At 44.1% G+C, this 27,068-nt stretch overlaps 1 protein-coding gene across 4 annotated transcripts in view; it reads left to right on the plus strand.

Annotated features, from left to right (window-relative positions):
- The window catches only part of RARB (retinoic acid receptor beta), a 197,233-nt gene that overhangs the window by 163,689 nt on the left and 6,476 nt on the right, over positions 1-27,068 (plus strand). For all 4 annotated transcript variants that reach the window (XM_059818272.1, XM_059818273.1, XM_009822347.2 and 1 more), the window contains 2 exons: positions 12,455-12,615; positions 20,066-20,242. In XM_059818272.1, the coding sequence (XP_059674255.1) occupies positions 12,455-12,615; positions 20,066-20,242 (338 nt within the window). The remainder of the gene's footprint in view (positions 1-12,454; positions 12,616-20,065; positions 20,243-27,068) is intronic.

Genomic DNA, 27,068 nt, shown 5'->3' on the forward strand with positions numbered 1-27,068 from the left:
TTCCCTTTCAGACGTCATTTCGTGTCCAAGTTGCATCCTTTGTTTTCGTAGAGAAGTCTGGGAAAACTAGGTCAGTTTATCCAAGTAGAAATTATTATTTTATTGAGTTAACTCTGTGATGACCTGCTGCCTGTTTGCCTTCTCAAAATGAACTCCCTTGTGTGCAGTAAGTCTTGCGCTGGAAGTTGCAGAGGCCTCAGTAATCACTTTGGTTTCAAATCAACAATAAAAAGGCTGCTTTTTTTTTGTGGCTTGCTGTTTCCTGGAAACAAGTGTCTGTCTGCTTTGCTCCTTGTGTGATCACTACATCAGGCTGGTCTGTTGTACTGTGAAACCGCTTAATGTAAAAAGGTTATGTGCTGGCTTTACTGGGGGTATTTAAAAGATCTTATGGAGAAATCAGAATTTGATGCTGCTTGACCCTGTCTGGCAGGATTAAGCTCCTTAAGCCGGTCCTGTAGTTACTAGCACACCTTTTTTAAATAATCTGGTCCGCTTACTCCTGCTATTTCAGAAGTTAAGTCCCAGACAAGAAAGCTTTTTTTTTTTTTTTAAATGAAAGAGTTGTTGGAACATATTTTAAAGAACTTCTTTGGCATTGTACATAAAAGATAAAATATATCAAAATAGACAGTCTGATAATTAGGTGCAGGCTTGTGGAGTGATTCATGTCATAACGTGAGTGCTGAAACAGCTGAGGTTGCTGCAGGTGTGTTAAGGGAATTCGACCCCGTAATGCCATGATGCTTCTGCCGCTACATAAAGCAGGAGTACAGCTGTCCGGAAAGCCTGCATTAATAGATGAAAAGCAGTATTTCTGCATGTGAATTATGGATGGAGCAGTATTTATTAAACACACAAGCAACAGCCTTTGTCTCCCAGGCACTTTTTGCTTTGAAGAGTCACGTTAAAGCCTGCTGCTGTCCCAGGCGCAGAGATCCTGGGCGCAAGCTGGGGCTTCGGCTGCTGCAGGTTAAGCCCCGCTGGGGCTCAGCACCGAGTTACGCTGTGCATGGGTGGAAAGGGATGTCCTGCCCAAAGAAAAACCTTGGAGGAAGAGGCATTTCAAGTGCCTTAGCTCACTGGTGCAGTGTTTCGGGGTGGGCAGTGAGACGCTAAAGCTGAAAGTGTGAATAAACTTGTCTGTCTGTGCCAGCAGCCAGCTTCAGCGGGACTTTTACAGGAATCTGGTGACGTTGCCAGCCCCAGTGCTCCTGGAGCCTGCTGGCTGGCTCGGCTTCACCTTCCCAAAATCCTGTGGATGGAAAGAAAAAGAAGTCCCCTGACCTCATTCCTTTCTTTCTCCTTAGGTTACAGTTTGTGAAAAAGAGACGATGTAATCTTAAAGAACAAAGAAAAAAGTACCCCACCCCAACAACAAATTTGCAGATTGTTTATTCTGATTGCTCAGCTTTTGGGAAGGGAGAGGAAGTAAACAACACCCTAAAATGCAGTGAGATGCAATAGTATTGTTTGAGCATGTTATTTTACCGTTTGATGAAACCTTTCTTTTCGTATTATGGCAAAAGTTTTAATGACAGGCACTGTTAATTAAAACATCTGACCCAGTTGCAGACCAAGCCTGCCGGCAGGTGCAGGTGCATGCCCACCAGCTGCGTTGGACCGCACATCGATGCGAGGCTTAAACAGTAAATTTTTTGGCTGATCTTCTGGCACTTTTAGGTCCACCTGGTTAAGTAATGCAGTTCTTCTCTTCTCTTGCTCCCGGGCTGCCTCTCCTGGCGGAGCAGGTCGTTTGGCGGCAGCTCCAGTCGGCCGGGAGGGGAGCGCAGGCGGGGAGGTTGAGCGCGGCTGTGGAGCCACACACTCTGTGTCCCCCCTTCCCTCTTCTTCGGGGGCCAGCCCTGGCACCTTGAGAGCTGGAAATAACCTCCTGATCTTAATTTTTTTTTTTTTCTTTTTAGTAATAGGAGTATCAACAAGCCTTTGTCCTTAGGAAGGAAGTTCATAATGGTATGTTTTCCACGTTAGCTTCAGAGGAATAGGTAAATAGTAGCTGAGCTATTTCTTTGCTTTTATTATCCCTGGCGTAGTGGGAGGCCAGGGCTGCAAGCTGCCGAGGCTGTAACGCAGGCTAACACTGCGATTCAAGACTACGGCTCCCTTTCTTAAAATGCACCAGGAACAACTGTTCCTCCGCCTTCATGAGCTCAATTTACGGTTGCAGGAGGCAATGTGTTCTTTGTGCTTGATGAAGTACACCATGCATGCAAGCCTCTTCAGATGGGTTGTCAGTTGGCAGCTCTCTCGCTAGATGCACCTTTACACAATTGCACAAGGCACCAGGAGGTACAAATGTGAAATTTAGCCTTGGGGGCAAAACAAAGAAATGGAACTTAGGTATGAATGCTGTGTTACCCATCTGCAGATACAGATATTAGATCTGATCTCCCACTATGCTACTGTAGTTTTACACTAATAGGACTCTCCTGCGATTGGTGGAGTAGCACCACTGCAAGACAAAACCAGCAGTGGTGATAAGTTGGGGCTGTTATTTTTAATTCTGGTAAATAACATAGGATTGAACCCTGTTTGGGGAAAGCCAAACTGCATTCACTGCATGAAACCAGCCATAATAAAAGGGAGAAATGCACGTGGCATGCCATCTTGGTATTGCTCCTGAACTTGTGCTCTTCCTTCTGGGGAGCCGTTGCCCTGGGTACTGAGCGGCCATGTGTGAGCAAAGGGAAGGGGTCTTCCAGCTCACCTCCTTTTTTTTTGTAGCCTTTCCATTTGCTGTCCCATAAAGTCAGTTTTATCATACGTAATCAGAATTTGTCCCATAGCTGAGAGTCATTCATTACATTGAATGAATGTGCTTATTATGGAGAGTTGTTTTGTTGAAGGAGTCTGTTAATGGCATTGTCAGGAACGAGGTTGCAATTTGTCATGGTAGGTAGCTTTCCAGTTAAGTAAAAAGCAAGTCATGTTCTTTTCCTCTCTGCGTGTTAGGATGAGAAATAAAATAGCCGCAGCAGGTTGAAGTGTACGAAGTACTACAGTCAGGCCAGGCAGCAGGCAGGAATAGAGTGCAGTGTCTGGTCTTAGTTTACAGCCGTGCGCGTCCCTGGCTATCAGCGGTCCTGGGTAATGCCCAACAAATTGAATTGATGACTTTGGATAATCCCAGCTTCTCCCCGTTGTGAGGCATCATACTACCATGACCGTCTCCTGAGAGAAATTAATGTAATATCTGTAGATGAGTAGACTGATTTACCTTTTGGTGACCCTGGGGAGAAAGGTCAGGTTCGGGATATTTTTACCTGTAATCGGTTATCCATAAAGAGTTAGTGTACCAGGCTTCACGATTGTAGCTCAAAAGGGCAGTTGCTTTGAGAAGGTAGCTTGAAAGGGCACTTGAACAACTGGAATTGGATGAGACAGATTTAATGGCCTCTTAGTGATTTCTGACTGAAAGTTCAGAGTTTGAAATTCAGGGATTTTTTCTTTACCCAGCCTATGGTAAAACAAGTGCACTATAGCTTAATAGAATTTAATTTCAGGCTGAGTGTTTAGAAGTGTTTTTCAACTGCTGTATATGCACTTGGTCACTTCAGCTGTAAGGAGCAGAAAGAATATCACATTATGTTTGTGGTCTTGTATGTTTTTAGCTAATGTGTTAAGACACTGCAATTCCAGAAAAGCCGTCCTCCTGCTCCCGGGAGTATTTAAGTTTAAGCAGCTGTATGCAGAATTTTATCTAGAATGCCACAGAAGTTACTAGAAAATCCACTGGGATTTTGGCAGCCAAAGCAGTAGACAGTAAGCACAATACTTCGTTTCCCTGAGGATTTTAGTTTCATGGGGATTCTGCCGTAGGCTGGCACTTCACAGTGGGTTACCCGCAGAAGCTCTGTGAGTTTGGGAAATCTCCCCGAATGGGGTGAATGATTCCCAAAGGTCCTTCCCATTCCTGCGCTGAGCAGGGAAAGGGATGACTGGCAATATCCAGCGGGTGATGCTATTACTCTGCAAACCTGTTGCAGGTGGCATGGTAGATCTTAATAAAAATCGTGGGGTTTACATTTAGAGTAAGGAAGTGACTGATTTCATGCAGAATACTGAGAGAGATAGGGCAGGGCATCAACAAGGAGGGAATGACAGATGTGTAGATGAATTCACCAGCAGCACAAGATGCCCAGGGACATTGTGGGACCTGCCTATGGAGATGCTCCATCTCGCAGATGGGAATTTCTGTCTATATTAAGTAACTTGAGGTGATACGTATGTGAAATACAGATGGAAACATATCAGTGAGTAAATTTTGTCTTAGCCAATGGGTATGGCTATGCTATTTCCATTGCAGATATGTTGGTGGGCCTTCGTGGGAAATATTAGTGATTTATTCTGCCTGTAATTGTTAATGCTAACGACCTTCAGTAGCTCTTTAAGCGTCAGCTGCTAAGAGTATGTGGATTATCCTATTTCACACTGGCAATTAGTTGATGATATTAGAGCACTTTGAAAATGGAAATCGCAGGGCAAATGCTATTTAAACAGTTTATCATTAACTGTATAATCGCATCTCTCCACCTACTTTGATTGCAATATGTAGGGAGATGGTAAGGGAGACCAAGGAGTCTGCTTTCAGTTCAGCCCCTGGTATAGATACTGTGCCCTGTACATCCTGGCTCTGCCTCAGCTGCTCCTCTTGCTGTCTGTCCTGCCTGCCCACACCTGCATGCTGCAAAACACTTTCTCTTCTAGTTTTGTTCCGCTTGTTTGCTGTCTTTCTGTTTTTACAACCCCTTAATTTCTCATTCGTTATTAGGACCTGTTTTCGGGCAGATTGTTTTTATTTGTATTTGTGGAGTCCTGATTTTTATTCTTTGGGCAGATGCTATTGTGTTTGCCATGTTCTGCAGGACTTGAACCAGTCCTGAAATACTATAGTCAATACAAAGGTAGGCGTTAGAGGTATATTCATAGACCTGGAAAGAGCTTATGGGCTTTTGGGTTTTTTTTTCCTGCCGAAGCACTTCATGGAGCCTTCTGCAGCATTCAAGCCAAATCCACCTTTAGAACCACTTTTTTTTTCCTCTGGCTGTGGTTTTGGGTCTTGGTTTGGGAGTTCTAGATATCCAAAGTATGATAGCCGTTGCTTTTGCTTCTGGATGTCTTAAAATCAAAAAGAGAAAAAATTTTTTTCTCTTAAATGACAGTGAAATGAAATAATAAAAACAATAATTTAAAATAAATTTAAAAAAAGAATACCAAAACCATACCTTTCAGCTGTTTTCAAGGAGTATTTTTCTCAGTGTGTTGTTCTGCATTGGCTTGCCAATTTTGGTCCTATGTCCGAGTTCAGTTAGTATTGTTTTTCTTCAAGGGACTAGAAACTCCTTTTTCGCTCATTCCATCTACTAATATTTCAGGGATGTGACAATAGCAGGTGCCAAATTTCTTGTCAAAAATAAAATTTTCAGGCTGATGGAATCCTTGAAACCACAGATCAAGTTTCAGGCCATTTAAATAAAGCTGTAGAGCATCCATTTGTATCATTCATTCATATAATGAAACCTGTTCTTATAACTCAGTTCTTGATATATTAACCCCGCAGTTATCCTCATACATAAATGGGAGATGTGTTGCTTTTGTCGTTTGTAATAGGATATAACCATATAAATCCCCTGTGCATGAATGGAAAAATAGAGGCCCTTAGGCTATAGGTATCAAAGGTCTCCCCTATACTTACAATAGCCTAATAAGGTTATTTTGGAGGCATAGGTAATTACTCATGGACTCCCTATAGCTAGTGATTCATTGTTCACTACTGAAACATTTCTAAATGAATTATGTTTTAAACAAGCAAATCCTTGGCCTTCTCTTTTATGGGGGGAAAAAAGAGAACTGGAGGGACACAAAATTCCACCATTTTCTGCGTTAAAATACACTGCTTGCTAGTTAAAAGGCCCCTGGTATTTGAATCAATTTAAATTACTATCGTGCTTCTTGCTGGTTTGATTCCACAAATGTGTATTTCTGAATTTCACGTTTTGATGAAAATATTATTGTTGTCATTAATTTGATATTTAGAAAAGACTGTGGCTACAGGATCTCAGTGCAATGAATAAAACAGTTGGAGTTAACTGTCCCTGGGGATAGAATCAATCACTGTTGTAGAAGAGGGTGACATTTACAAAAGAAACTTAGAAGAAAATGTCATGCTTAAAAAATTAGATTTAAACGCACTAGCTCCTGATTGATTTTTATTGCACTCAGATGGATACACTGATTGATTATTCAGCCTTACAAATGTTTAGTACCTTTCTCACTTCTCTAATAATCAGAATAATCTAATTTTCAATGTCATTTAAGTTACCATATTCAAGGTTATAATAGATCATATTTCTAATAAAACATAGCAATTATGTAATGAATAATACAAAGCTGCAAGGCAGAGTTCTAACTCACCTTTCTCGAAAAAAAAAAAAAATACCACCAGTGGCTGGAAGAGCCAACGTAGGTGAAGGCAGCCTACGGGACTATGTCTTCTGGATTTGTGGTGTCTTCCCCAATGTTGAACTGAGGTTCCTGGAGCGTTGGTGGGGCGCGTTTGCCATAGCTGAACGTTATTTCTCAATAGGAAACCAGGGGCGGACTTGAATTCTGTAATACATATGCTCAGTCTGTGCCTGGGGAAAAATGATAGTATGCCAGGTGCTTATGAAATTTCTTCCATGATTGTTTCTCTGTGCTCCCTGTTAATTTTGATACGTGTCTGTAAAGAGATACTATCTCAGTTAATTAAAGATGTTTTCTTGTGGCAGTTGTACCCGACAGCTGACATGGTTGATTTCTCTGAATCAGCTACAAAATATGCAGTTTTCAATGTGTTTCGGTTTTGTACTATAAGCCGCTTACATGACTGTGTATTTGTTATTGCCTTGTCCAGTAGAAACGAGAGTTTTGTATTTGAAATGTGCTTTGCCTCCAATCGTTCTCCATATGTCAAAGCTCAGTTTTAGCATGGGAATTTGTTTTAAGATAGTTTCTTGTTGTTTTTAAGGACTGAGCAGTTTTGCCTAAAAGAAAACATTATTTCATCTGGAAATCACGACCCAAGAAAACGAATCTATTTATAGCTACCTGGTGTTCTGCATATTTTAATGCTATGTTTGGCTTGCAGTTGCATTGCTGTTAAAATGTGAACAGGAGCCTTACCATTCTGAATCGATGGTGTGTCAGTTGGTCAACCGTGATCGTGTTACTTTCAAGATGGTTGTTTTCTTCCTTTTCTTATGCTGGAGATGAGAAAACCAACTTCCTTGAGGTCCCTCATCTCTGTGCCTGCTTCCACCTGCTCCTGGGTGATGTGCAGCTGGGAGCTGGCTTTGTCCATGGGGTCAGAGAGCCTGGTGGTGCAGCAGCAGCATCAGAGGTGCCAAGTCTCCCTTGGTTTGAGGTTTTCCAAGGTGACTGTTGTGAAAGACATCCTTATGGACTGCCATTCATTACCATGAGCACAGTTTATTGAAGGGTGATGGGGAGAAGGGTGACGCATGGTACGTGTTGGGCATTTATCCTGTTGGATCAAACTTGGCAGTGGCAATAGGTAAGCGTTCTGCTTATTTGACTGAAATTGTCCACAGCTGCTAACTTCTGCCAGAATTAGAAATTTTCAGCAGCTGCTGCTGGAATTGGAGAAGTCAGAGTGTAAAGGAGCTGTGCAAGACTTGCGGGTTTCTGCCCTGGCAAGCAGCTTGGTGCTCCTGGAAGCGCTGGGTGCAGTGCTGAGCATCGACCCCACCACCCACGTGTGGCACCATTTGGCTGTGGTGTCAGGCAGCGCCGGCTGCCTGGCGTTTGGCAAGGGGTAGATGGCTTCCCGAGGTGCAGGAGAGCAGGCGGGACAGCGAGGCCCTGCCCGGAGGGAAGAGCTGACAGGTCTGCGGCAGTCCTGCCTCAGCTCACCTCTGATTTCTCTTCTCGTCAGCACTCGCAAACAAAAGGAGTCTTTTTGAAAGCCTACCTTGCGCCCAGCGCTGTGCGATTACTGACTTGCTTTGTGTGCTTTGTGGTGCTTTTGAGATTTGTTAGCTTAACGAGTAACTTCCAAAATATTTAAGGACAAGAGAAGTGTGGTTTTACAGGAATGCAAACTAACTGGAAACACTAGTAGTTGTCGCTACAGGAACAAAACCAGTTAACTAGTACAGAAAGCTCTTCAAAGGTCGTGGGGATCTCTGAGAGGCAAAATTGCAATGATAGCGTTTCAAGTCATGAATATATAACTGATTAATCATTATAATATATGAAAGGTGCTGTCAAACTATCTTCTGGGCACCTGGGGAAACAAAGGTTATGCTAGTAATAGAAAAAATTGCGTTGTGAGCTGCAGGTTCTTCTACCCTGGACGTGTTTGTGCCACCTTTCACAAAGGGGAGTATGAACACTCGCTATTCCATCATTTTACCTGATTATCTAGAAACTGCCTAAATCTCTTGGGCTGGATCCCAGACTCTTCTTAGGCCAAGCGGTGACTAAGTTTGGTGGACCTGAGGGACTTGCATTTAAGACTGGATGATTCCCAGCATTACGACATGCTTGAAATGATCCTGCTCAAGCAGGAGAATTGCTGCGTGGTTGCTAAATGAGAGCGCTGGTGTCCTCTGAGAGAAGCTGTTTGTGGCTTGCCTATGCTTAGTTTTGTCTACAGCAGGCCCTGATTTTCTTGAAAAATGCATCCTTCCCTCCGGCAGCTTTTGTGCCCTGCCCATTGCTTCAAGCAAAAGAGGAAGAATATGTCCGAGGCTGAGGAAAGCAGTGGCAAACCTGGGGTGAGGAGAACAGACTGGCAGGGGCAGGTAGGGCGTGGGACAAGAGGTGATGTTCAGCCCCTTCTTCCATCAGGTAGGGGGGTGAACGTTTGAGGGTGGGGGCTGGTCCTTGAAGCTAAAGGCAGCAGAAGGTGCCTTCGCCAGCTTACGAACCCTGCCGCAGCTGCCTGGAGGTTTCTGGGTGTGGAAGTGCAAGTCCTGGCGTGTCTGTCAAGGGGACAGGGAAGCTGTCACAGGAAGATGGATCAGAGCAGACGTGCTTAGGCGTGGGCATGCATTGCTCAGCCGTCCAAGCAGCGCCAAGACTCGCACAGACGTGGCTTCCTCATGTAGTGAGATACACCTCTTTTCATCCTCTTTCTCCACCACCAACACCTTATTTGTTTTTTTAAACTTCCAGTATTTCTCAGAGGGCAAGAGAGCTTCCATACTGTCCCCTGTCGGGAGCTCTTAAATAATGCAGCCATCGAGTCAGAATTTAGTGCACAAGTAATGAAATTCATAACCTGAGTTTCCTATGGTAGCATTAACTGTGACACAGATTCATCACTGGCGTTATCATCATTAAAAGGCAGTGGAATTGCATCGGGGATTGATGTGATCATATGCATGTAAAGATCAAGATACAAAAAGGTGTGATTTATGTAATATAAGCATAAGCTGTAATCCAAAACCCTTCCCACATGCAGTGTGACAGTTCCTGTTTCCAGAGCAGTGATGGCTTTTAAATTTACTGGGTAAATGTGTGTGTTTATATGTTTTTATTTAACTCTTAAACGTAGCGTTGTCTTAATCTTTTTCTCTCCTTTTTTTGCGTTGAATTACAGTTGTAGTTGAATCTGCATAATAGTTCAACATTATTGAAATTCTTTTTAATTTTGGAGCCTTGGTGTTATATGTCAGCACTTTATTGTGTTATCTTACAGGGAATATAGAAAGACTGCCATGTCTGATGCAGCCTTAGCGAAGACAAATGTAGGAAATATAAAAAGTATACATAAAGCAAGAAGATAAATGTTATTCAGGTTTTATCGTTATTACAAAGGCTATTGGAATCATAGAAAAAAGGTAACGATGAACAGAAGCTGTTCTTAGTTTTCAGGATGTGTTAATTCTCCCCTTCCTACCCTTTAGTGATTTGCGCCCGAAAAGAAAGAGGACAGAGCTGGGCCAGTTTGGTGATGTGGATTGACCAGGAGCTGTGTCTCTGGTGGCCTTTGGAGGGGAAGGGACTTCAGGTGCAGCTGGAGAGGGAGCTGTGCCAGGGTAGCACGGGAGCGGTGGTGTGGTTCCTGCTGGAGTTATCTCCTGGTCTCTGCGAGCTCTTGGCAGCTGCTGCGAAGCCTGGCCTAAATAACGTGTTTGTCTTCCACGAGGAGTTCAAAGCTATTGAGATAAGTAGTTGCTGAGGCGGCCTGTTTGGCAAATTTGTCAATCAGCTCGTAGAGCTATAAGTAAATGGGGCTTTATTACAAAGGCTTATTGCTCTTTGCGGTTGTGTAGGAGTTTACATAATTTTCTAAGGAGCTCTTTTATCACCCAAGTACTTCTGGAGTGCAGTGGCAGTTTGGAGCACTCGAGACGTACCTGTCGGTCCTAGATATTTTTTCAATGCAAGAGACCGTACTTGTGCTCTGCCCTGGGGTCCAGCGAGCAAATCGGGACATTGGCTTTAGGGGAATACTTGTAAAAGGAAGGTGAGGGGATCCAAACCCCTCCTAAACCTAGCTACACGGGTAACACTGAATCTTCACAAAAGGTACCTTTTCTGTCCACCCTTTCTTGGCCTTCTTTGAGTCTCTGTTACTCCAGACACCAGAATTGATGGTGTTTGAGGTTAGGCTTTAATCTGGTGGGGTGCTCAGCATCCCAGCCCTGACTGACTTCAGTGCAGGTCTGTTCACACAGTTAAAGTCAAGTTCATCCTTAAAATGTGTGCTGGATCGGGGTCAGAGTTTTCTCAGTTGCAAAGTCAAACCTTTGGTGAGAAAACCAGAACCGTTCGTTGCATGGAGTATGTGCCTGACCACCTCGTAAAGGAGCAACAATATTTGCTGCATCTACCCCTTGTTTTCTGTTACACATATTACATTATTTCTGCAGATGCCCCTGACTCTGCTGCTTTCCCACCCCACCATTTTCCCATGTCACTCTTAATTTTCTCTCAAAAATGACACCCAGAGGAAAATTAATCCAACTGCGTGTCATTTGTTCTTGAACAGATGCTGTAGGTGAGACTGGACCAAAAGCTCCTCTTCCTCCTGAAACATTCACGGTTTGTCTGCTCTTTGCGATCACTTGTGGTTCACAAGCACATAGGAAGCAACCACAGAAGACATGGAGATGCGCCTGGGGAACCCATGGGGGAAAATAGCTAGCGTGGAGGTGGCTCTGGGCATCTGCCCATTTTGCTGTGTTTCCCTCCCTATGGCACAGATAGATGTGCTTTCTGGGGCAGGGCAGTACAAATGAGAACCGGCAGGTCTTTGGCCATCCAAAATCCCCAGCTACCTTCACGTGTGCCAAACCCACCAGCCGCACCCTCAGAGTTCAGGCCACTGGTTTAAATATCATGAGGTTTGGAGCACCGTTGAATGTTAGGAATGGTTTTTATTCGTCCAGCAGCGTTTAGTCTTTGGGGTGTTTAATTTGACACAGGGTCTTTGGGGAGAGGGCTTGATTTTGTTTGGCTTTGTTGTAAAGCCTTACGCATCTGGTTACGCTTAAGACGTTAGCTTTAGCAAACAACAAGCCTCTTGATAAAATTCACAAGTACTGGCAATACTGCGGACATAGACTTATCTCCTGGGCACATTTTGTAAAATTAAGCTATTTTCATTAAAAGAACAAAGAGTACTATGGTGATGGAGCAGCTGTCATATTTTATTACAAAACGTAAATATGTGGGAAATCAATTACAGCACGAGTGCCGCACAATGCATATTTCCAGTAATCCCTCATGGCCGGGGGAAGGTAGAAGGCTGATCTGAGCGCAGGAGCAGATGGCAAGCAACTTTAGATAGCTTCACTGCCATTTTTACTCTTTCAAGTGTTTGTGCTTCTCCTTTGATCTTCAGATCTTGGGTTTAATGTGTTTCATCTTCTTTCATTTACTGTTTTCAGATTTAACTTTCTCTTTAAATAACTTTTCCTTGGTGGAGTTTGTATTAGTATGGGTTTTGTTATCTTCCATACTGTGAAATTTAGGAGAGACAGTTGCTATCTTTCTTTAAAGTTGTTCACATCCAATAAAATACCGACTGCATTACTGCAGAGGACTTCACCATTCACCATACACAGCGGTAATGATACAATGAAAAAATCCCCCCTCACAAAGTTGCTGAGACACTTACAATGCATGTGAACTTGCAGTAGACTTTCTTGGAAGGTGGCTACTACAGGAGTGTGATGGCACATCCACAGCAAGCACCTTTGGAAGTTTGGTTTCATCATTATCCCACTAAATTTAATTCTTACAGTTGAGTAATCAAGCTTGCATTAGTTTTCTCTGTTCATGTAACATTTTTATCTCCACTTAAAATAATTTATGTTTAAAATAAAAGCATTTTGCAGTGTTTTGAAGTAGAGCGGCAAGAGCAACATGGGGTGATCTGAATAACCACATGTGATCTGTGTCTCTGCTTTTTCTATAGCTGTCAGAAATGATAGGAACAAAAAGAAGAAGGAACCTTCAAAGCAGGAGTCCACAGAAAACTATGAAATGACAGCAGAGTTGGATGATCTCACTGAGAAGATCCGAAAAGCTCACCAGGAAACCTTCCCCTCACTCTGCCAGCTGGGAAAATACACTACAGTAAGTATGGTTTGTGACACATACATTCTGGATATGCCTGGATGATGTGGGTTTTGCGTTGGAGGCTTCAGACATTTTAAATAGCTGCAGCCGTAGGTGCACTCCTTGCACCTCCTTACTCATGAAAAAATGCAGGTATGCGTGCAAATACATGCTGAGGAAGAGAAATTGCACTACTTAGCGATATTGTGAGAGACTGTCGGAAGGATTAATCCAGCCAAGAGTCCGTGAGTCAATTACATGCCTCATTCATTAGAAATTTGTTGGCTCCCAAAGATGTGATCTCTGCTTGTGCGTCAGCGGATTACAACTTCGCAGGTGTAGAGGGTTCTTAAATGCTGCTGGATTACTGGTGACGGTCCCAAAGCTACCAAGGTCAAGGAAAATATGAAATGTCTAAATAAACTGGTTTCCAAAATGTTCATTTGTAGTTTATTCCTCTCCCAGTCTACCAAAATATCACAAAGCAGCAAACACTTTTGCTGCTTTTAGAAATGAAAAATCGGCCCCCTATCAAGAAGTTCAGTACTGTGGGAATTTCTTGAGAGGATGAGTCAGGGAAATAAATCTTTTCTATACATATATATGTTGCTAAATACAGGGAAGGTCAGTGATATAGACTGATCTCAGAGAGAAAATTCAATGTCAAGTTTGCAAATGCAGTAATAAAACAGATGCTTAAAAATAAATGTTAGGTAACATTTAGAGTCCTGTTGGTAGAGGAATGACTTTGCTGGTCTGGTCTTGCTGTCAGTTGTAGCAGAGGGATGTGCAGAAGGTCCTGAAGTAGTCAAGTGTGCGCTCTCACTGCTGAAGCTGGGACTTCAGGAGCGGCATGGCTGGGGCAAGGAGACATCTGCTTCCACAGTCCTTGTCCTCCATGGTTCCCCAGTTGGAGAGCTGGGACCAAGCCCCAGAGGCCAGGTGAAATACCCCTCTCACTGGATTGCTCTTCGTTTTCTGTAAATGCTCTGCTACTGAAACAAACATTAAATTTCTCAAAGAGTAATCTAGGGAAATCCCTGTGTGGCATCAATATTCACTGTTTTACGGCGTACTTGTCTATTTACAAAGTGCAAGGTTCAAAACTCTCAGGTCTAGGTGTAAGACTTTGTATACAAAGTGCAAAAAAAGCAAGCATACATGGTGTGATGTTAGAAAAAAAGCATGGTTTTCATGTTGCTGAAGGTATTTTCACAAACCTTTTTCACATTTAATTTTGAGACCCGCATAAAATCGTTAGTACTGGAGAAGGTGGCTGTCCTCTGCACAATTCTCTGGTGCTATCCCTGCTCCAGTGAGATGTAGTCAGAACAGTCAGTGTGGGTGTGCTGGTAAATATTGCTGTAGCAGGCAAGCACAAGCAGACCCCAAAGGACTAGCGCAGTGTGTGAGGCTGGAAGCTCGAAACAAGCCAGCCGGTGACATAACCGAAGGCAAAGCAGGAGACGGTGGGATCCATAGTGTGTCTTTTCAAGGAAGTTCCTGGGTTAATGCCCTCCACTCCTCCCCGCAGCACGTGCAGTTGCATTCTCAACTTAGAGTGAATCAAATCTTCCAACCAGGCTCTCGCACTTCTGCAAACATGAGAGCACTTCTGAACAAGTGTGAAAAAATCTTCCTCGTTCAAAGACAATGAGTTTATACCTTGCAGAAGAGGTGATCAGATGTCTGCAGCTGGGATGCGTAGCCAGACTGGCATGCGTGCTGGAGTTTATTCCTCACAGGCTGCCTTGCAAATTGCCTGGCTATCCCAGAATAATAATCTGTCGGTATACCTCCCAACGTGAATGTGTCGGTATGTACTTTTGTGTTACCTCTGAGTTAGAAGAGTGCACTGCAGCTGGTGGGATGGTACTTCATACTGGTAATTGCCAACGATCCTGAGGGGTTGAAAGATAACCTGGGCACCTATACGCTTGCATCATGTATTGGATGCTTAAATATTATTCATATTTTAGCTCTTGAAATGATACAAGTGGATGATATTGGAGAGGGTCTTGTTGCATATCACACCCACCACTGGTGCCTTGCTCCTTGGGTTCCTGCTGACCCCCATGGCGAGTTTATGTCCTGTAGCAATTTCAGAGCTCTTACTGAGCTCACCTCGATCTAAGTAACAAACGGATGAATCTTGTCTGTCTATGGGTCCTGAGTAACCGTGAGCTGACCATGCTCTCTGAGGCTGGATATTGGTCGTTTGTATCTCGGACAAGATCGGATAGCTTGGGCAAAGAGATTTCTTGGTTTTATCATTGGTCTGTTGGAAGACCACAGCAGTTAGCTGCATGTGGCTGAAGTCCCTGCCGCTTTGTCATGGTTTGGTACTATACAAGTTGCAATAGCAAAATTATACTGAAAGAGTTATTTTTGGCTTTCCTTGAATCTTTGAGAGAGATACAGCTTCTTTCAACAGCTGTGTCAAAACTAATAGTGGCGGTGCTAAATACCAACTGTCTTCTTGCTGCATTTTCATGGTCTCTATATGAAATGCTGAGTGTTTAAATCTCTCACCTAGCTAAGGTCTAGCGACCACTCCAGCTTTGTAAGTAGGAATAATTCAGTGTTAAGAGCTCATTTTTATGAACACTGTCTCTGCCCAGCTGTGGAAGGGACAGAGTACCGCTGGGGCTGGAGTAAGGGTGATCTTCATCTCCAGCTGCCTGTCAGCCCAGGAGCAGGGGAGAAGCCTTTCTGCAGCGGCAGAGGATCCAGGAGGATCCGGGAGGTGGAAGGTGTGTGTGCTGGTTGGAGGAGCGCAGCTTCGGTGCTTGGGCAACACCACCAGCTGCTGATCAAACAGCAGGACTCGGGCAATAATCTTTCCTTTTGAGACACTTGAAATAGAGACCAGAAGTCAAAAAATAAGGAGCACACAGCCCTTTTTCTAAATTCTGGATCCAAGCAGAGCTAGAAGCCTAGGCCGCTCTACTTTTCTTGGTAGTAACAAGCTAGTACAGATAGAAGATTGCCACCAGTCCTGCTTTTATGCCCGGTTCTGCAGGCTAGCAGTCAGTGAAGCATGGTGCGCTCACACTGCAGAGCATACAGATTGCTTTTGTAACCTTCGAGTTTTTTATTTAATTCTTTAAGCGGGAGGTGAGAAGTGAATGCATTGAATCGATGTGGATTCACTTGACTTTCATGAGCTTTGCACTTGCGTACTGATAGAGATGGTGGATGGAAGAAACCGTTCTGCAAGCATAGCCCCTGTTCGCCTTCGGTTACGTGATTGTTCAGACTGATTTTAAACATGATTTTGTTTGTTGCTAAAAAGAGCAAAGAATTTTAAGTGTAAGAGAGTGGAGTAAAAAAGACCTTGCAGAGATACGGTCATAAAAAAACATGTTCAGACATTTGGCTTGCATATCTGCCTCCTCTAGCTCTCAAGCACTGCAGCCCGCATTTCCCAGAGGGAGAGGTTACATGGTGATTTTTTTTCCCCCATTGTGCATTTTTACCTGTTCAAAAACAGTTTTGGAGAAGCATTTTCAATTATGTTTTTTTATATCCATCTGCTCTTTAAAAAGAAAAAGTGTCCCTATCTGTAATAATTACCATACTTTGCATAGTTAATAAAAGTCTACTTAAAATAATGGGAGAACAGCACTCGTATTAAATTCCCTGGGTCATTTGACTTAACAGTTACATTTGGTGTGCAGTGGCAAGTATAGTTCTGCCGATGATGAGAATCAGCAAGCTGTTTAAACGTAATGGATTTCAAAAGTCCATCATAAATAGATCTGTTTTATTACTGTCATCCAGGTAAGAGAGAGTGCCTTAGTAATTTCTCTGGAGATGTCATACTTTATGGTATAATTGAGTGTAACTATACTGCTTGTCCCTCGAGACTGGTGTTATTTGTAAGTCTACAGCTGTGTTACATCCAGCCTCATGATAAAGGGAGGATAAAACAGAAAATAGTTTTGACTCTGCAGACCCTTGCTGTGGGTTCTCCTGGGTTGCTCTTGGCTGGCTGGAAGCGAAGAGGTTTTGCATCTCAGCGACATTTTGTCCTTTGTAAGTGCTGGGCTTAGAAGTTACACAGCTATTGTTTTGTGCCATTGCAGAGGAATCTATCTATCTATCTGTATGTATGTATGTATATATCTATCTCCTGATGCTCGGACTGAGCAGAGAAGTGCGCTGTGGTCCTCGGTGTACTCGCTGGAGCTGGAGTGCATTGCTGCTTTTACTAAAGAGGCATAGCAAGTGTTCCTGATTAGGGCAGAGTGCCCCTGTGAGCCTTGTTTCCTTTGTAAAGTGGATTTTAAAGACAGTAGGGATTCTGCTACTGTGTATGTTTCTGTGAGTACCTCATCCTGTATCATTAATATGGAGATAGAGCAGCCTGCAATGAAAAAACAAAAATGATGGAAAAAATGGGATCAATTTATGTGGCAAAAATGGCTGTTTAATTGGATTTCATAGCAAGGTTGGGCTTTTCTACTGATAAAGATGCCACTAGGGTGTATTACAGTATTGTTCCACCATATGTACGCTGGTGCAAAGGCCTGAAAAACATGCAAGGCTGCTCTTGGAAAAGACACCCAAAAAACTGCTTCAGTAAAATATTCAGGAAAAGTCATAGTGTCTGCATCTTTTTCACAGCATGGTTAGAGGAGATCCCCAGGCAAATTTAATCAGAAGAGTTTCTGTTTCTGTCATGCATTTTATTAACCCCATATTTTACTGTTCAACCTAGACATTGATATTGAGTCAGTTTTGGTTTTACATATTCAGAAAAGCTGCTAAAAATCTAGCTATTCTCCATGACGCTTGCAACTACATTCATTACCAAATAAAATGTTAAAAGTCTTTCCATTTGTAGCATCTCAAAGATAATGTGTAAACCACATTAGCTCCAACGCTGAGGAATCTGGCACCCGGTGTAATAAAACACCCAGTTATTTTTTATTTTATTAACTGCCCCTTCTCTTCAGTTTGCATAATAGTGAGTTAGATTTACATTTGTTAAGACGGCCGTGCATTACTCTTAATAGAAGACATGTCAAACTTCCCGTTGCCAGTACTGCAGCATGATAAAGTAACCTCATATGATACTGATGAAGATTTCGTTCACACTTGCTGGTTTCATGCAACGTCTTTTTTTCCAGATGGATACCCTATTGTGAAATGATTTCCTGCTTTAGGCTCTGCTTTGTGTAGCTCTCCACTATGCCATCTTTCTATGAACTGGATAAACTGCCTATTAAATTTAATTACAGCCTGAATGACTGCACATCTTGATCTTATTTTTCCTCCAATGTACTGTATTTCACCAAGGTCCTTGAGGATGAAATAAAATAAATCTGAAGGATGCATACACCAGTAGCCAAAAGAAATGTTTCAAAGGGCATTACAATGACTGTTAACCCATTAGTTTTGGACCATTTTGAAGGCAATTCTATAGGTCTGAGGATTATAAAGACATTTTCTCCTATCTTTTCTTCTGTCATTTAAAAAAAACCAAAACAAAATAGAGGAAGTTCCCAGAATAAAAATTCAAATAGAAATGCTGAAGTTAATTTCTTATCCCTTAAAAAGAGGGGGAGCAAGGCAGAGCATGTGTACATCTTCAGTCTTCAGCATGGTTAGCATTTATTTTTTGCAATAAGGGCCTAATGTAAATATTACCAGCTCATACCTCCACCCTGTCACAAGTGAGTGTCGGACTGGTGACACCCTTGGGACCCGTCAGGACTTTCCCCTTTGTGACTGACGGTGATTGTGGCGACTGCTAAGGCAGCCCCGGGAGCGGGTGACAGAGCATCACAGCCAGGCTGAGCTCGCGCCACATCCCCTCATCAACCTCTTCGGGCCCTGTGTCCTTCCCATGAACCAAAGAAACCTGATGGCTTCAAAGGTTTCCAAGGAGGTGGATGGCCTCACCATCAGCAGCGATGGTGGCAGGGTCTCTAGAGATGTTTCCTCCAAGAAAGTGTGATCTGTGTAAACGGAATGCTTTTTGGTGGCTATTTATCTGCCGTGTCTGTTAGACTTTTAGGTTGAGTCTCCTCTCATTTGACTTCAATTTTAAAGTTAATTTAAAATTTTCAACCAGCTAAGACTAAGGCAGCTAATCACATCAGCTTCCTCTGCAGCTGGGGGGAAAGCTGCCATCTGAGGGGATTTTCTCTTACCTGCCTTAAGTACTTATCTGGAGTGGGTGGGCTTTTTTTTGGAGATGCCTCTCTCTTTCTTGATTTGTCAACAAGCTCAGATGAGACGTGGAAGAGAGAAACTCTGCCTTTGTTTTTCTGTGGTTGCAGCTCAGCACCTTTTGCAAATTCATTACCAGCATATTTTTACAGGTAAAATTCCTCTTGCAATGAAGAGGATACCCCAGACGCTGAAGGCAGCTGCAATGCACACTCAACCTGGTGGTTCTTGAGATAGTGGCGGGGACCATTGCGCTGGCTGCATCCCAAACAGCATTGGATGAAATGCCGGCAAAATGGGAATATGCTGCATTCTGGGGAAGGAGGAGAGGGTCCTTGGGTATTTCAGAGCACCATCGTTATCTGTTTCTTGTCACCCCGTGGGAATCGCGGGTGGGTTGGACACAACTCACCAGGTCTCCCCATGCCCCCATCTTTTGTTGGACTAGCATCAAATAGATCACAGTAACTTTTGAGTCAGCTGGTTCTTGGGTGACGTGTTTAACTTTTTCAAGGGTTAAGTGGTTCTTCTGAGTGTATGAAAGCATGAGTTTGTTCACAAACTTAACAGAGATTTGCTATGCATCCTAGCAAATTACGGACTTTTGGATTAAGAGACATGAATATATGGAAACAGCCTCTGAAAGATGCAGCTGGAATGTCCTTGTAACACTCCAAACAGTAGGGTATATGTTGGATGCATCGTCAAATGGGCATATAGCATTCATCAGCGTACATGGTGTTTTTCCTAACGTCGTGTAAAGAAATGCTCTTTAATTCATGAGAGGCTGTAGCTTGAGAAAGCTGTAAAACTCTTGCAGAGCCACAGAGCAGATAAATTAAGTAGAACTAATTTGCTAAGACCTTAAATATGTGAAACTATGTTCCAAATATTGTGCTGCTTTTTCCAGAAGAGGACCCGATATTCTTGTTCCACTGTTCATTTATATTTTCTGGGGTACAACTGTAAATTGTCTCTCTCAATGCACTTATTATATAATGGCAAGGAAGAATAATGATAGTGGCATTTGGAAATGTTTAAGTTCATTTGTATTCCTTGTACAGATGGCCTCTGCAATCATAAGTAGCAGAGAAATATCCAAGGAATTTTCAGGCGATTAATCCAAGTTTGAAACCAGCATCATCCCAACAGCAAGCTGCAGAAAATGCCTGGAATGTTAATAGAAAGTGCTTCTGGAAGGAATGCTCGGTTATTGTTTCTTTCCCTTGAAAACCATTTACTGAAAGGGACGTTGTTGATTTATGGTGCCTTCTGTCTGTCTTTCCAGAACTCCAGCGCAGATCATCGGGTTCGACTGGATCTCGGGCTTTGGGACAAATTCAGTGAACTTGCAACAAAGTGCATTATTAAAATAGTGGAATTTGCAAAGCGATTGCCAGGCTTTACAAGTTTGACCATTGCAGACCAGATAACTCTACTTAAGGCAGCCTGCCTGGATATACTGGTATGTATTTTTAACATATTGTTATACTAGTAATGTATTTTCTATTGCTGTTTTTACTGTAATTGACAGGGAGAGGGGGTCAAATACTACCCTGGTCTTATGGTTGCAAAATTGAACTTAACGGGTAGTCCAGTATGGTCACGAGTGGAGTCTAGCACGTCTACAGACGCGTGTTATATGGGATTAGCATACTTTTCAAAATATGTAGTAAGTGGTTAAAGTTTGTGGATTTCAGTATAGTTGCAAGAAGGGCACATTTTGGTATTGTGGCAGTAACTTGAAATACGTGCAACTTTGGAAAAATTTCCTTATTGTTAACACTGAAGAGAGATCCGATTCTCTTTTCTTCCTCCTTCCTCCTCCCTCCAAAACATAACGCTCTGTATAAAGGATACCTAGAAAGACAGTCCGCTGTGTAATGTTTTAGGAACGTGCTGTTCCTGTGGTCATGAGGTAATTTGAGGAACAAGACACAAATCTTCAAAGCAAGGATTTTGCAGGTTGTGGAGGGGAACCTGGTGCGCCTGGAGCCCAGCAGGCGCAAGCCTCTGGCGTGCAGAACCCCTGCTTTCACCAGTGCTGCAGGCACCTCTGGAAGTGGATGCTGTAGTGGACGCCGTACGGATTTTAGCTAAATGTCATTTCATTTTAAATAGGCAAGCATACAACCTGCAGCAGGGAACTGCGCAGATGGGCTTGGAGTTTTTTCTCCAGACCTTGCCACTATGTCAAGGCAAGCTGTCTTCCCTCCCTTTGTCTTTGGTTGTTTCTGTCACACTGACCTTCAGAGGAACCCTCTGGGATCTCAGCATTTCTTTATCAAGACCTTAGAGGTCTTCAGGCTTTTAGTTGCAAATGCGCTTCTTATTCTTGGTCGTAGCAGTAACTTTCAGTAAAACAGTTAGTGTTTTCAACATGTTTTAAACATATTTTAAATGTTTTCTTCTGAGCACAAACCTCAGGTCTTCACTGAGCCTAGCATGGCCAAGAAGCCCGTTGTAGGATGGCTACTGTAGGTATATTTTTTGGCATGACACAGGAGTTTAAGCTAGGGAATTTGAAGTAATTAATCTTGGAATTTCTAAAAGTGCATTGCTTCAAACAGGATCATATTGAGGAGGACGTTAACTGCTGTGACCTTTTCCTCTTGTTTTGTCAAAAGCTATTTTGAAGAATCGCATCTAGAGGATGCGATTGATGAAGGAGGAAGAGGGGTGGGAGAGGGGCAGGGATATCGTTCTCCGGCTTGTAAAAAAAAGAAAAGGAAGGTTGAGGTCACCCTGTTGTGCTCAAGGTTCACCTCTCGTCCCCTTCATCCAGGCACTCATTCAGACTTGGCCACCTCATCATTACTGTGCATGGTCCCTGTGAGGGGCAGGGCTGTTCATTACCAATTGCACGCCTGTCGTTACCAGCTCTGTCCTGATAAGACACAGTTACGTTCCCCTTACACCAAAAGGCATACAGCGATCGATAAACTGTGGCGTTGCCTCAAGTGTATTCTGCCAGAGGTATGGGATGGGAACTGCTTTATGCTTTGCTGTTGTAACCAGTAACAAATAGTTAATACAGAAACTATTCAAAAATGGTGGGGACAAGTCAGGATATAGCAAGAATCTGTGCGTCCAAACTCTTTACCCCTAAAACTTCAGCCCTTAAGCTGCCACCTGCTATTTGTTGCTGCTGTGCCCTACCTCCATAGCTGCTGGAAAAAAACATACCCTAATTCTGTAATCGCTCAGGATCCCGTGAGCCCCTGGCGCTCTTTGTTGGGGTGGGTAGTGGCAGCTTACCCCAGGAGCATGCACAGCCCCTGTGGCACAGAGCCTCCCCGGGAGCTCTGCTCGCCGCTTGCATCGCCAACACTGGCTGGACAATATCAGGTATTTAGGGGTAGCCTTTCTGCTAGGGGTTTTATCTGAAGTGCATAGATAAAGGCACTTGACAGCCTTTGATCAAAGTGACTAAATAAAAGCCTAGTTGCCAGATGAGAAAAAGAATAATGAAGCAGGTGGTAAATTGTGACTTTATTTCAACTAATTAACAGATAGAAAGGCTTGATTCTTTAATACAATTCACCACTTTTACTTTGTGGCCATGTGGCAACCTTCAAGCTCTAGTTACAAACTTTATTGAGACCTGTCATTCCCGACCGCCTGCGCATTGTCTTTTTTATTTTTCACGAAGCCGGAGAAGGTGACACATGTGAGCGAGCAGGGTGTAACAAGTGCCATAGCTACCCATAGCAGGGAGGAGCTGAGGATTTTCAAAAATCAGGAGCAGATAAGACATGGTTGCCATGAAGAGTCCTAACTTTCCTGCGCGACATTTACACAAGCTTTATGCGACTATTTTATGTGCTGCTTAAAAAGAAAAAGGGATAATTAGCATGAGCACAGTAATGCATAGTGTGCATGCTGTCTGGGAAATGCCCACATCCATTAAACCAACATCACCTGCACATAATCGGAATTGCCGATTGCAGCTCTGTATCTTTATTTAAGCTGAATTTCAGTACTTGGAGGAGTGTTTTAATAGTGCATATTTCCCCCCCCAGCAAGCTAATTCTCCTAATTATGAGGTGTGTTTCGAATGTTTTATTTTGTGCATTGAGACACGGAGTGAACACTGTTCCCCCTCCTGCTGCATGAGCACCCGCTGCCGGTGCCTGCCTGTGGTCTGCTATGTGAGCACTGCCCGGCATGGGCGTGAGCCTCGCCGGTGCACACTCACCATCCCGCTGCTGCGCGATCTCCTGGATGCGTCGCCGGAGCTGTGGCACGCGGGAGGATCAGCATGGGGCTGCCAGCCCAGCCAGGTAGGGTGGCCAGGCTCCCCCCACAGCAGGACCCCAGTTCACTGCCCACCCAACAGCGCTGTCTCTGGGCTGTGGGGAGTCTTAAGCATCTCTAGACCCTGCTAAGGGCTCTGCTCAGTTGGTTCCTGTGGCCGTGGATGCTTAAACCCCCCTTAAACAGGCTGACAAAGGAAATGGTGCCAGGAACTCGGTAAACTCCGCTGTGTATAGGCCAGAGAATTGTTTTATATACAAACAAACAAAATCACTGGAAGGAAAGTAACATCAAGCCTCGCAAGGCAGCTGAAGGCGCCGACTGAGGATGGTGGAATTTATATCTGCTCTGGTGCCAAAAGTTTCAGGGATAAATACTACTAAAATTCAGTCAGTAACCCTCGTAAAAGCGAGCGCTTCTGGCCCGGCAGCGGTCGAGCATCCCCAGACTTGCCGAGCTTCAGCAAAATGAAGGTGGAAAGAGTCCAGAGTCCAGCCTGTCTTAAATCTGATGGATAAAAACCTGAGAAGTCCGTGAACACTAATCCTTAATAACGTCATTTTTGCTTTCTGTTGTAAAACCCTGCGTGTTAGTGCTAGGAAGGCTTTGGTGTGTGCGGAATAACCCGTGCTGGTGGGGTATGGCAGCGCCGTGGAGGCTTTTTCATTGTTTAAGAGTCACCTGCTTGGGTTTCTCCTCTCGGGAAGCTGTCCCAGCCAGCTAAGGCAGCTAGCGTGTAACAACAGCATTTCTTAAAAAAAGCCCAGCTTGCCTTAACAAATCTGTTTAAAATGAGTAACAATTCAATGGTAGCAACAATTTTGTAAATGCGACTTTCTGGATGGTTTTGTGTGACCCGTAGGGTTTTTGCTTTGCGATTTGTAACTGGCTCGTAGGAACCCCAGATACTTTAAGATATAAATATTGCTTAAAACAAAGGGTCCTTTAATCATGGGCAAGAACCTTATTTATGGCTGCAAGTGGCATTTAAGATCAGAGTGACAACTAAAATACTTGGCTTGGTTACAAAATCTAAACAACATTGAGGACATTAGGAGGATGTCTTCTAGACAGCAGTTCAGTTTAAAATGGAGAAAGATACCACGATTTCTTATTTTGAAGTGCTGACATTTCCCATATGTTCTTCAGTGACTATGAGCTTGAAATCAGCTTCACTTTGACACTGGAAGTTTGCCCAAGAAAGGTTTAGCAATATCCATGGCGTTTCGCAGATCTTGATGAAGGACACAAATTTAAAAAAAAAAAACATGTCAAATTATCTGTCTCGGCGTTTAATAGCAGCGTGTTGTGGGATAATGTCAGAGGAATGCAGGAGGAACCTGAGACCCGATTACTGCAGTCAAGCTGAGTGCATTGCAGAAAACACATAGTTGAGCTTCAGCTGTGCCAGTGCCCAGCAGAGCTGCTGCAGGCTCCTTCAGCTGACGGCTGGCGCAGCATTTAGGCATGGAAGCCTGAAGTCTGCCTTTTGCAAAAAGCCATCCTGCTTGCTGCCTAAGCCTGGAAGTAGTTAAATTCCACGGGAACTTTATGTTTTAATTACAAATTTTGCAAGGCCCCTGGAAGTCTTTTTCTGTGCATGCCCACAGGGGCTCTAGGCCAAGTAACCTAACCCCAAATTCATTCCCGATGAGGATCCAGCCTGGAAGTCTTCCTCTGTGTTAGCCCTGGGGGGCGGTGATCTGGTAGGTCTTTGCTGAGCACCCCCAGCACACACCCCCAAATGGAGTGGGGCTTTCGGCACCGGGGGGTGAGCACAGGGAGCTTCGCAGCGAGGGGCCCAGCAGCCTGTTGTATGGCGGGAGGTGCACGTTCAGCCTCCGGGTTGTTTGGGGGGACCGCTCCGGGGCACCCCAGTCCCTCTGGGCCAGGAGTCCCTGGGCGGTGGGGCACTGGCAGCCAATATCCAGACTTGCCCTGGGAGGGAGGATACAGAGGAACCATTTCTGCCAGCCCTGCTTGGGCAGCTGCTGGGGAGGCTGCAGGCAGCCTTCGGGAGTCACCACTGAGTTGCCCAAATTAGTTCCAAGTCCTGCTCCGCTAATTTGTTGGGCTGAGAGTCCTGAGGGTGTGGAGGAGGGAGCTCTCACTGCTAAGGCTTAGCAATTAAAATAGCACCGGAATAAAAGGGACTGCCTGTTTCTCTTGCATGCCATGAGAGAAGTGAACCAAGTAGCTCTTGGGTTTCTCAATAAATACGCAAAGTTTTCAAACCTTGCTTTTCTTGAAAACACCAAACCCTGCATGTTTCTTCTCCTTTCTGTACAATCCTTTTGATGATGTAAAAGGATAACCAACAGCGAACTTTAGGGGAGAGAACTGCCAATGGTTACTGGCAGTGCAGAATATGGTAAACATGCTGTCTCTTATTGACAGTGCCATGCTTTATAATGTTAATTTCTGCTAATAATCCTGAAATACACTTTGGCTATTACACAAAACCTTTAGAGTTACAAGCAGCCTTTTAAGATCACTTATATTAGTGGGGAATTTGTGGTCAGTGAAGAATTTGAGTGCTGTGCATTTGTATTTGTGCCTCTCTTGGTCATTGATTCAAGTGATTTCAAGAGCTTTTTCTAATTCAGGGACAGGGGTACGATGTGAAACATGCCTGTCCAACCACATAGAGTCTCAGTGCTTCAGTGTATACCACAATGTGAGATAAGATTATTGGTGAGATAGAAAATGGTTGGAGAGCCTTCTGCAGAAATGCACCCTATTAAGTCTCTTACTGAGGAATTTAGGAAGAGAAATAAAAGCTTCCCTAGCTTCCCTGTAGGTCTCTTACATGCCATGTCCTCCTCATTCTCCTCCCTGCTTATTTGGAGCAGTGTTGCCAGGGAAAGATGAAAGTGGGAGAACCAAGCCCAGACTGGTCAGCTGCCAAATGCTAGGGCCTCTGACTCAGAGCTTCGGCAGCTATAGGAATAATTAAAATTCTCCCTGTGCTCACTTACATTGCTGTAAATCTTTTTTGTTGAATCTTTAAAACAAAGTAGGATGGCTGTATGGGAAATAAATACAGTCAAGCCCTGAAAAAATATGCCTGTAGTCTTAGCCCAGCTAATTAGCTGAACTTCTGGGAGATTTTATTTTAGTTTAGTTTAGGGATAAGCCTTCTCCCACCTCTGATTATTTTAAGCATTAAGCATTGATACATATAACAGAAATATGTCAACATGATGGACATATCTTTTATTTGAGCTTTTGTTTGAAGGCAGTGTTCGTTAATAGCAGCTGTACAAATGAGCCTGTGCCGTACGGAGCCTGTCGTGGACACATCCTGGGTTTGCTCTGAGACGCGAAAGCATTCAGGCATGCAGTCTCTCCGGCCGGGCTGCCGCTGCACCTCTGCTGTGACAGCACTCTTGATGCTGCAGTTACCCCAGAGGCGGTTACTAACAAAATGCAGAGCATCCTCAGTGTTTTATTCACGCGTCTTGAATTGCTCCGTGTCCAGAGGTGTGAATCCCCATCCTCCCCTCGAACACTCTTTCATCTGGGGTCAGTGCTGGGTGGCTGCCTGCACACAAGTTAACTTGCCAAAACCAACACTGCCTGGGCTTGCGAAGAAGTGAGTGACACCGTCAGCAGCGGGAAGTTATGCTTTGCAGCAGGCAGGCGGGGTGTGCACCCCTACCAGCACTGCCCAGGGCCGGGGATGGGGGAAGCGCCAGAGCCTCAGGGAAGTCTGGAGGGCAACCAGCTGGCAAGGAGGTTTGGCATTACAGCCCAAGGAAGTAGCAACAACCGTAAAAGAAGAAAAGGTGGGCCAACTCCTCAGCTGCTGGCCGGGCTGCCGGCAGCCCCGCGTACTGCTGTGTGGAGGTTCAAAGTTTGATAATCCGCTGAGGTGTGAGCTCCGAGGCTGGCAAGGCAAGCAGCGCTCCATGGAGACTGTAACTGCTCGGGAGATGGAGGGCTTTGCACTGCTCTCTGGGGAGCTCACACCGGGGTTGTGCTCACATAGTGGCGTTTTCCTATCTGCTGCCACAGAAGGAAGGGCGGCACCC

Source organism: Gavia stellata, chromosome 6 (genome assembly GCF_030936135.1).
Source record: "Gavia stellata isolate bGavSte3 chromosome 6, bGavSte3.hap2, whole genome shotgun sequence".
Lineage (NCBI taxonomy): Eukaryota > Metazoa > Chordata > Aves > Gaviiformes > Gaviidae > Gavia > Gavia stellata.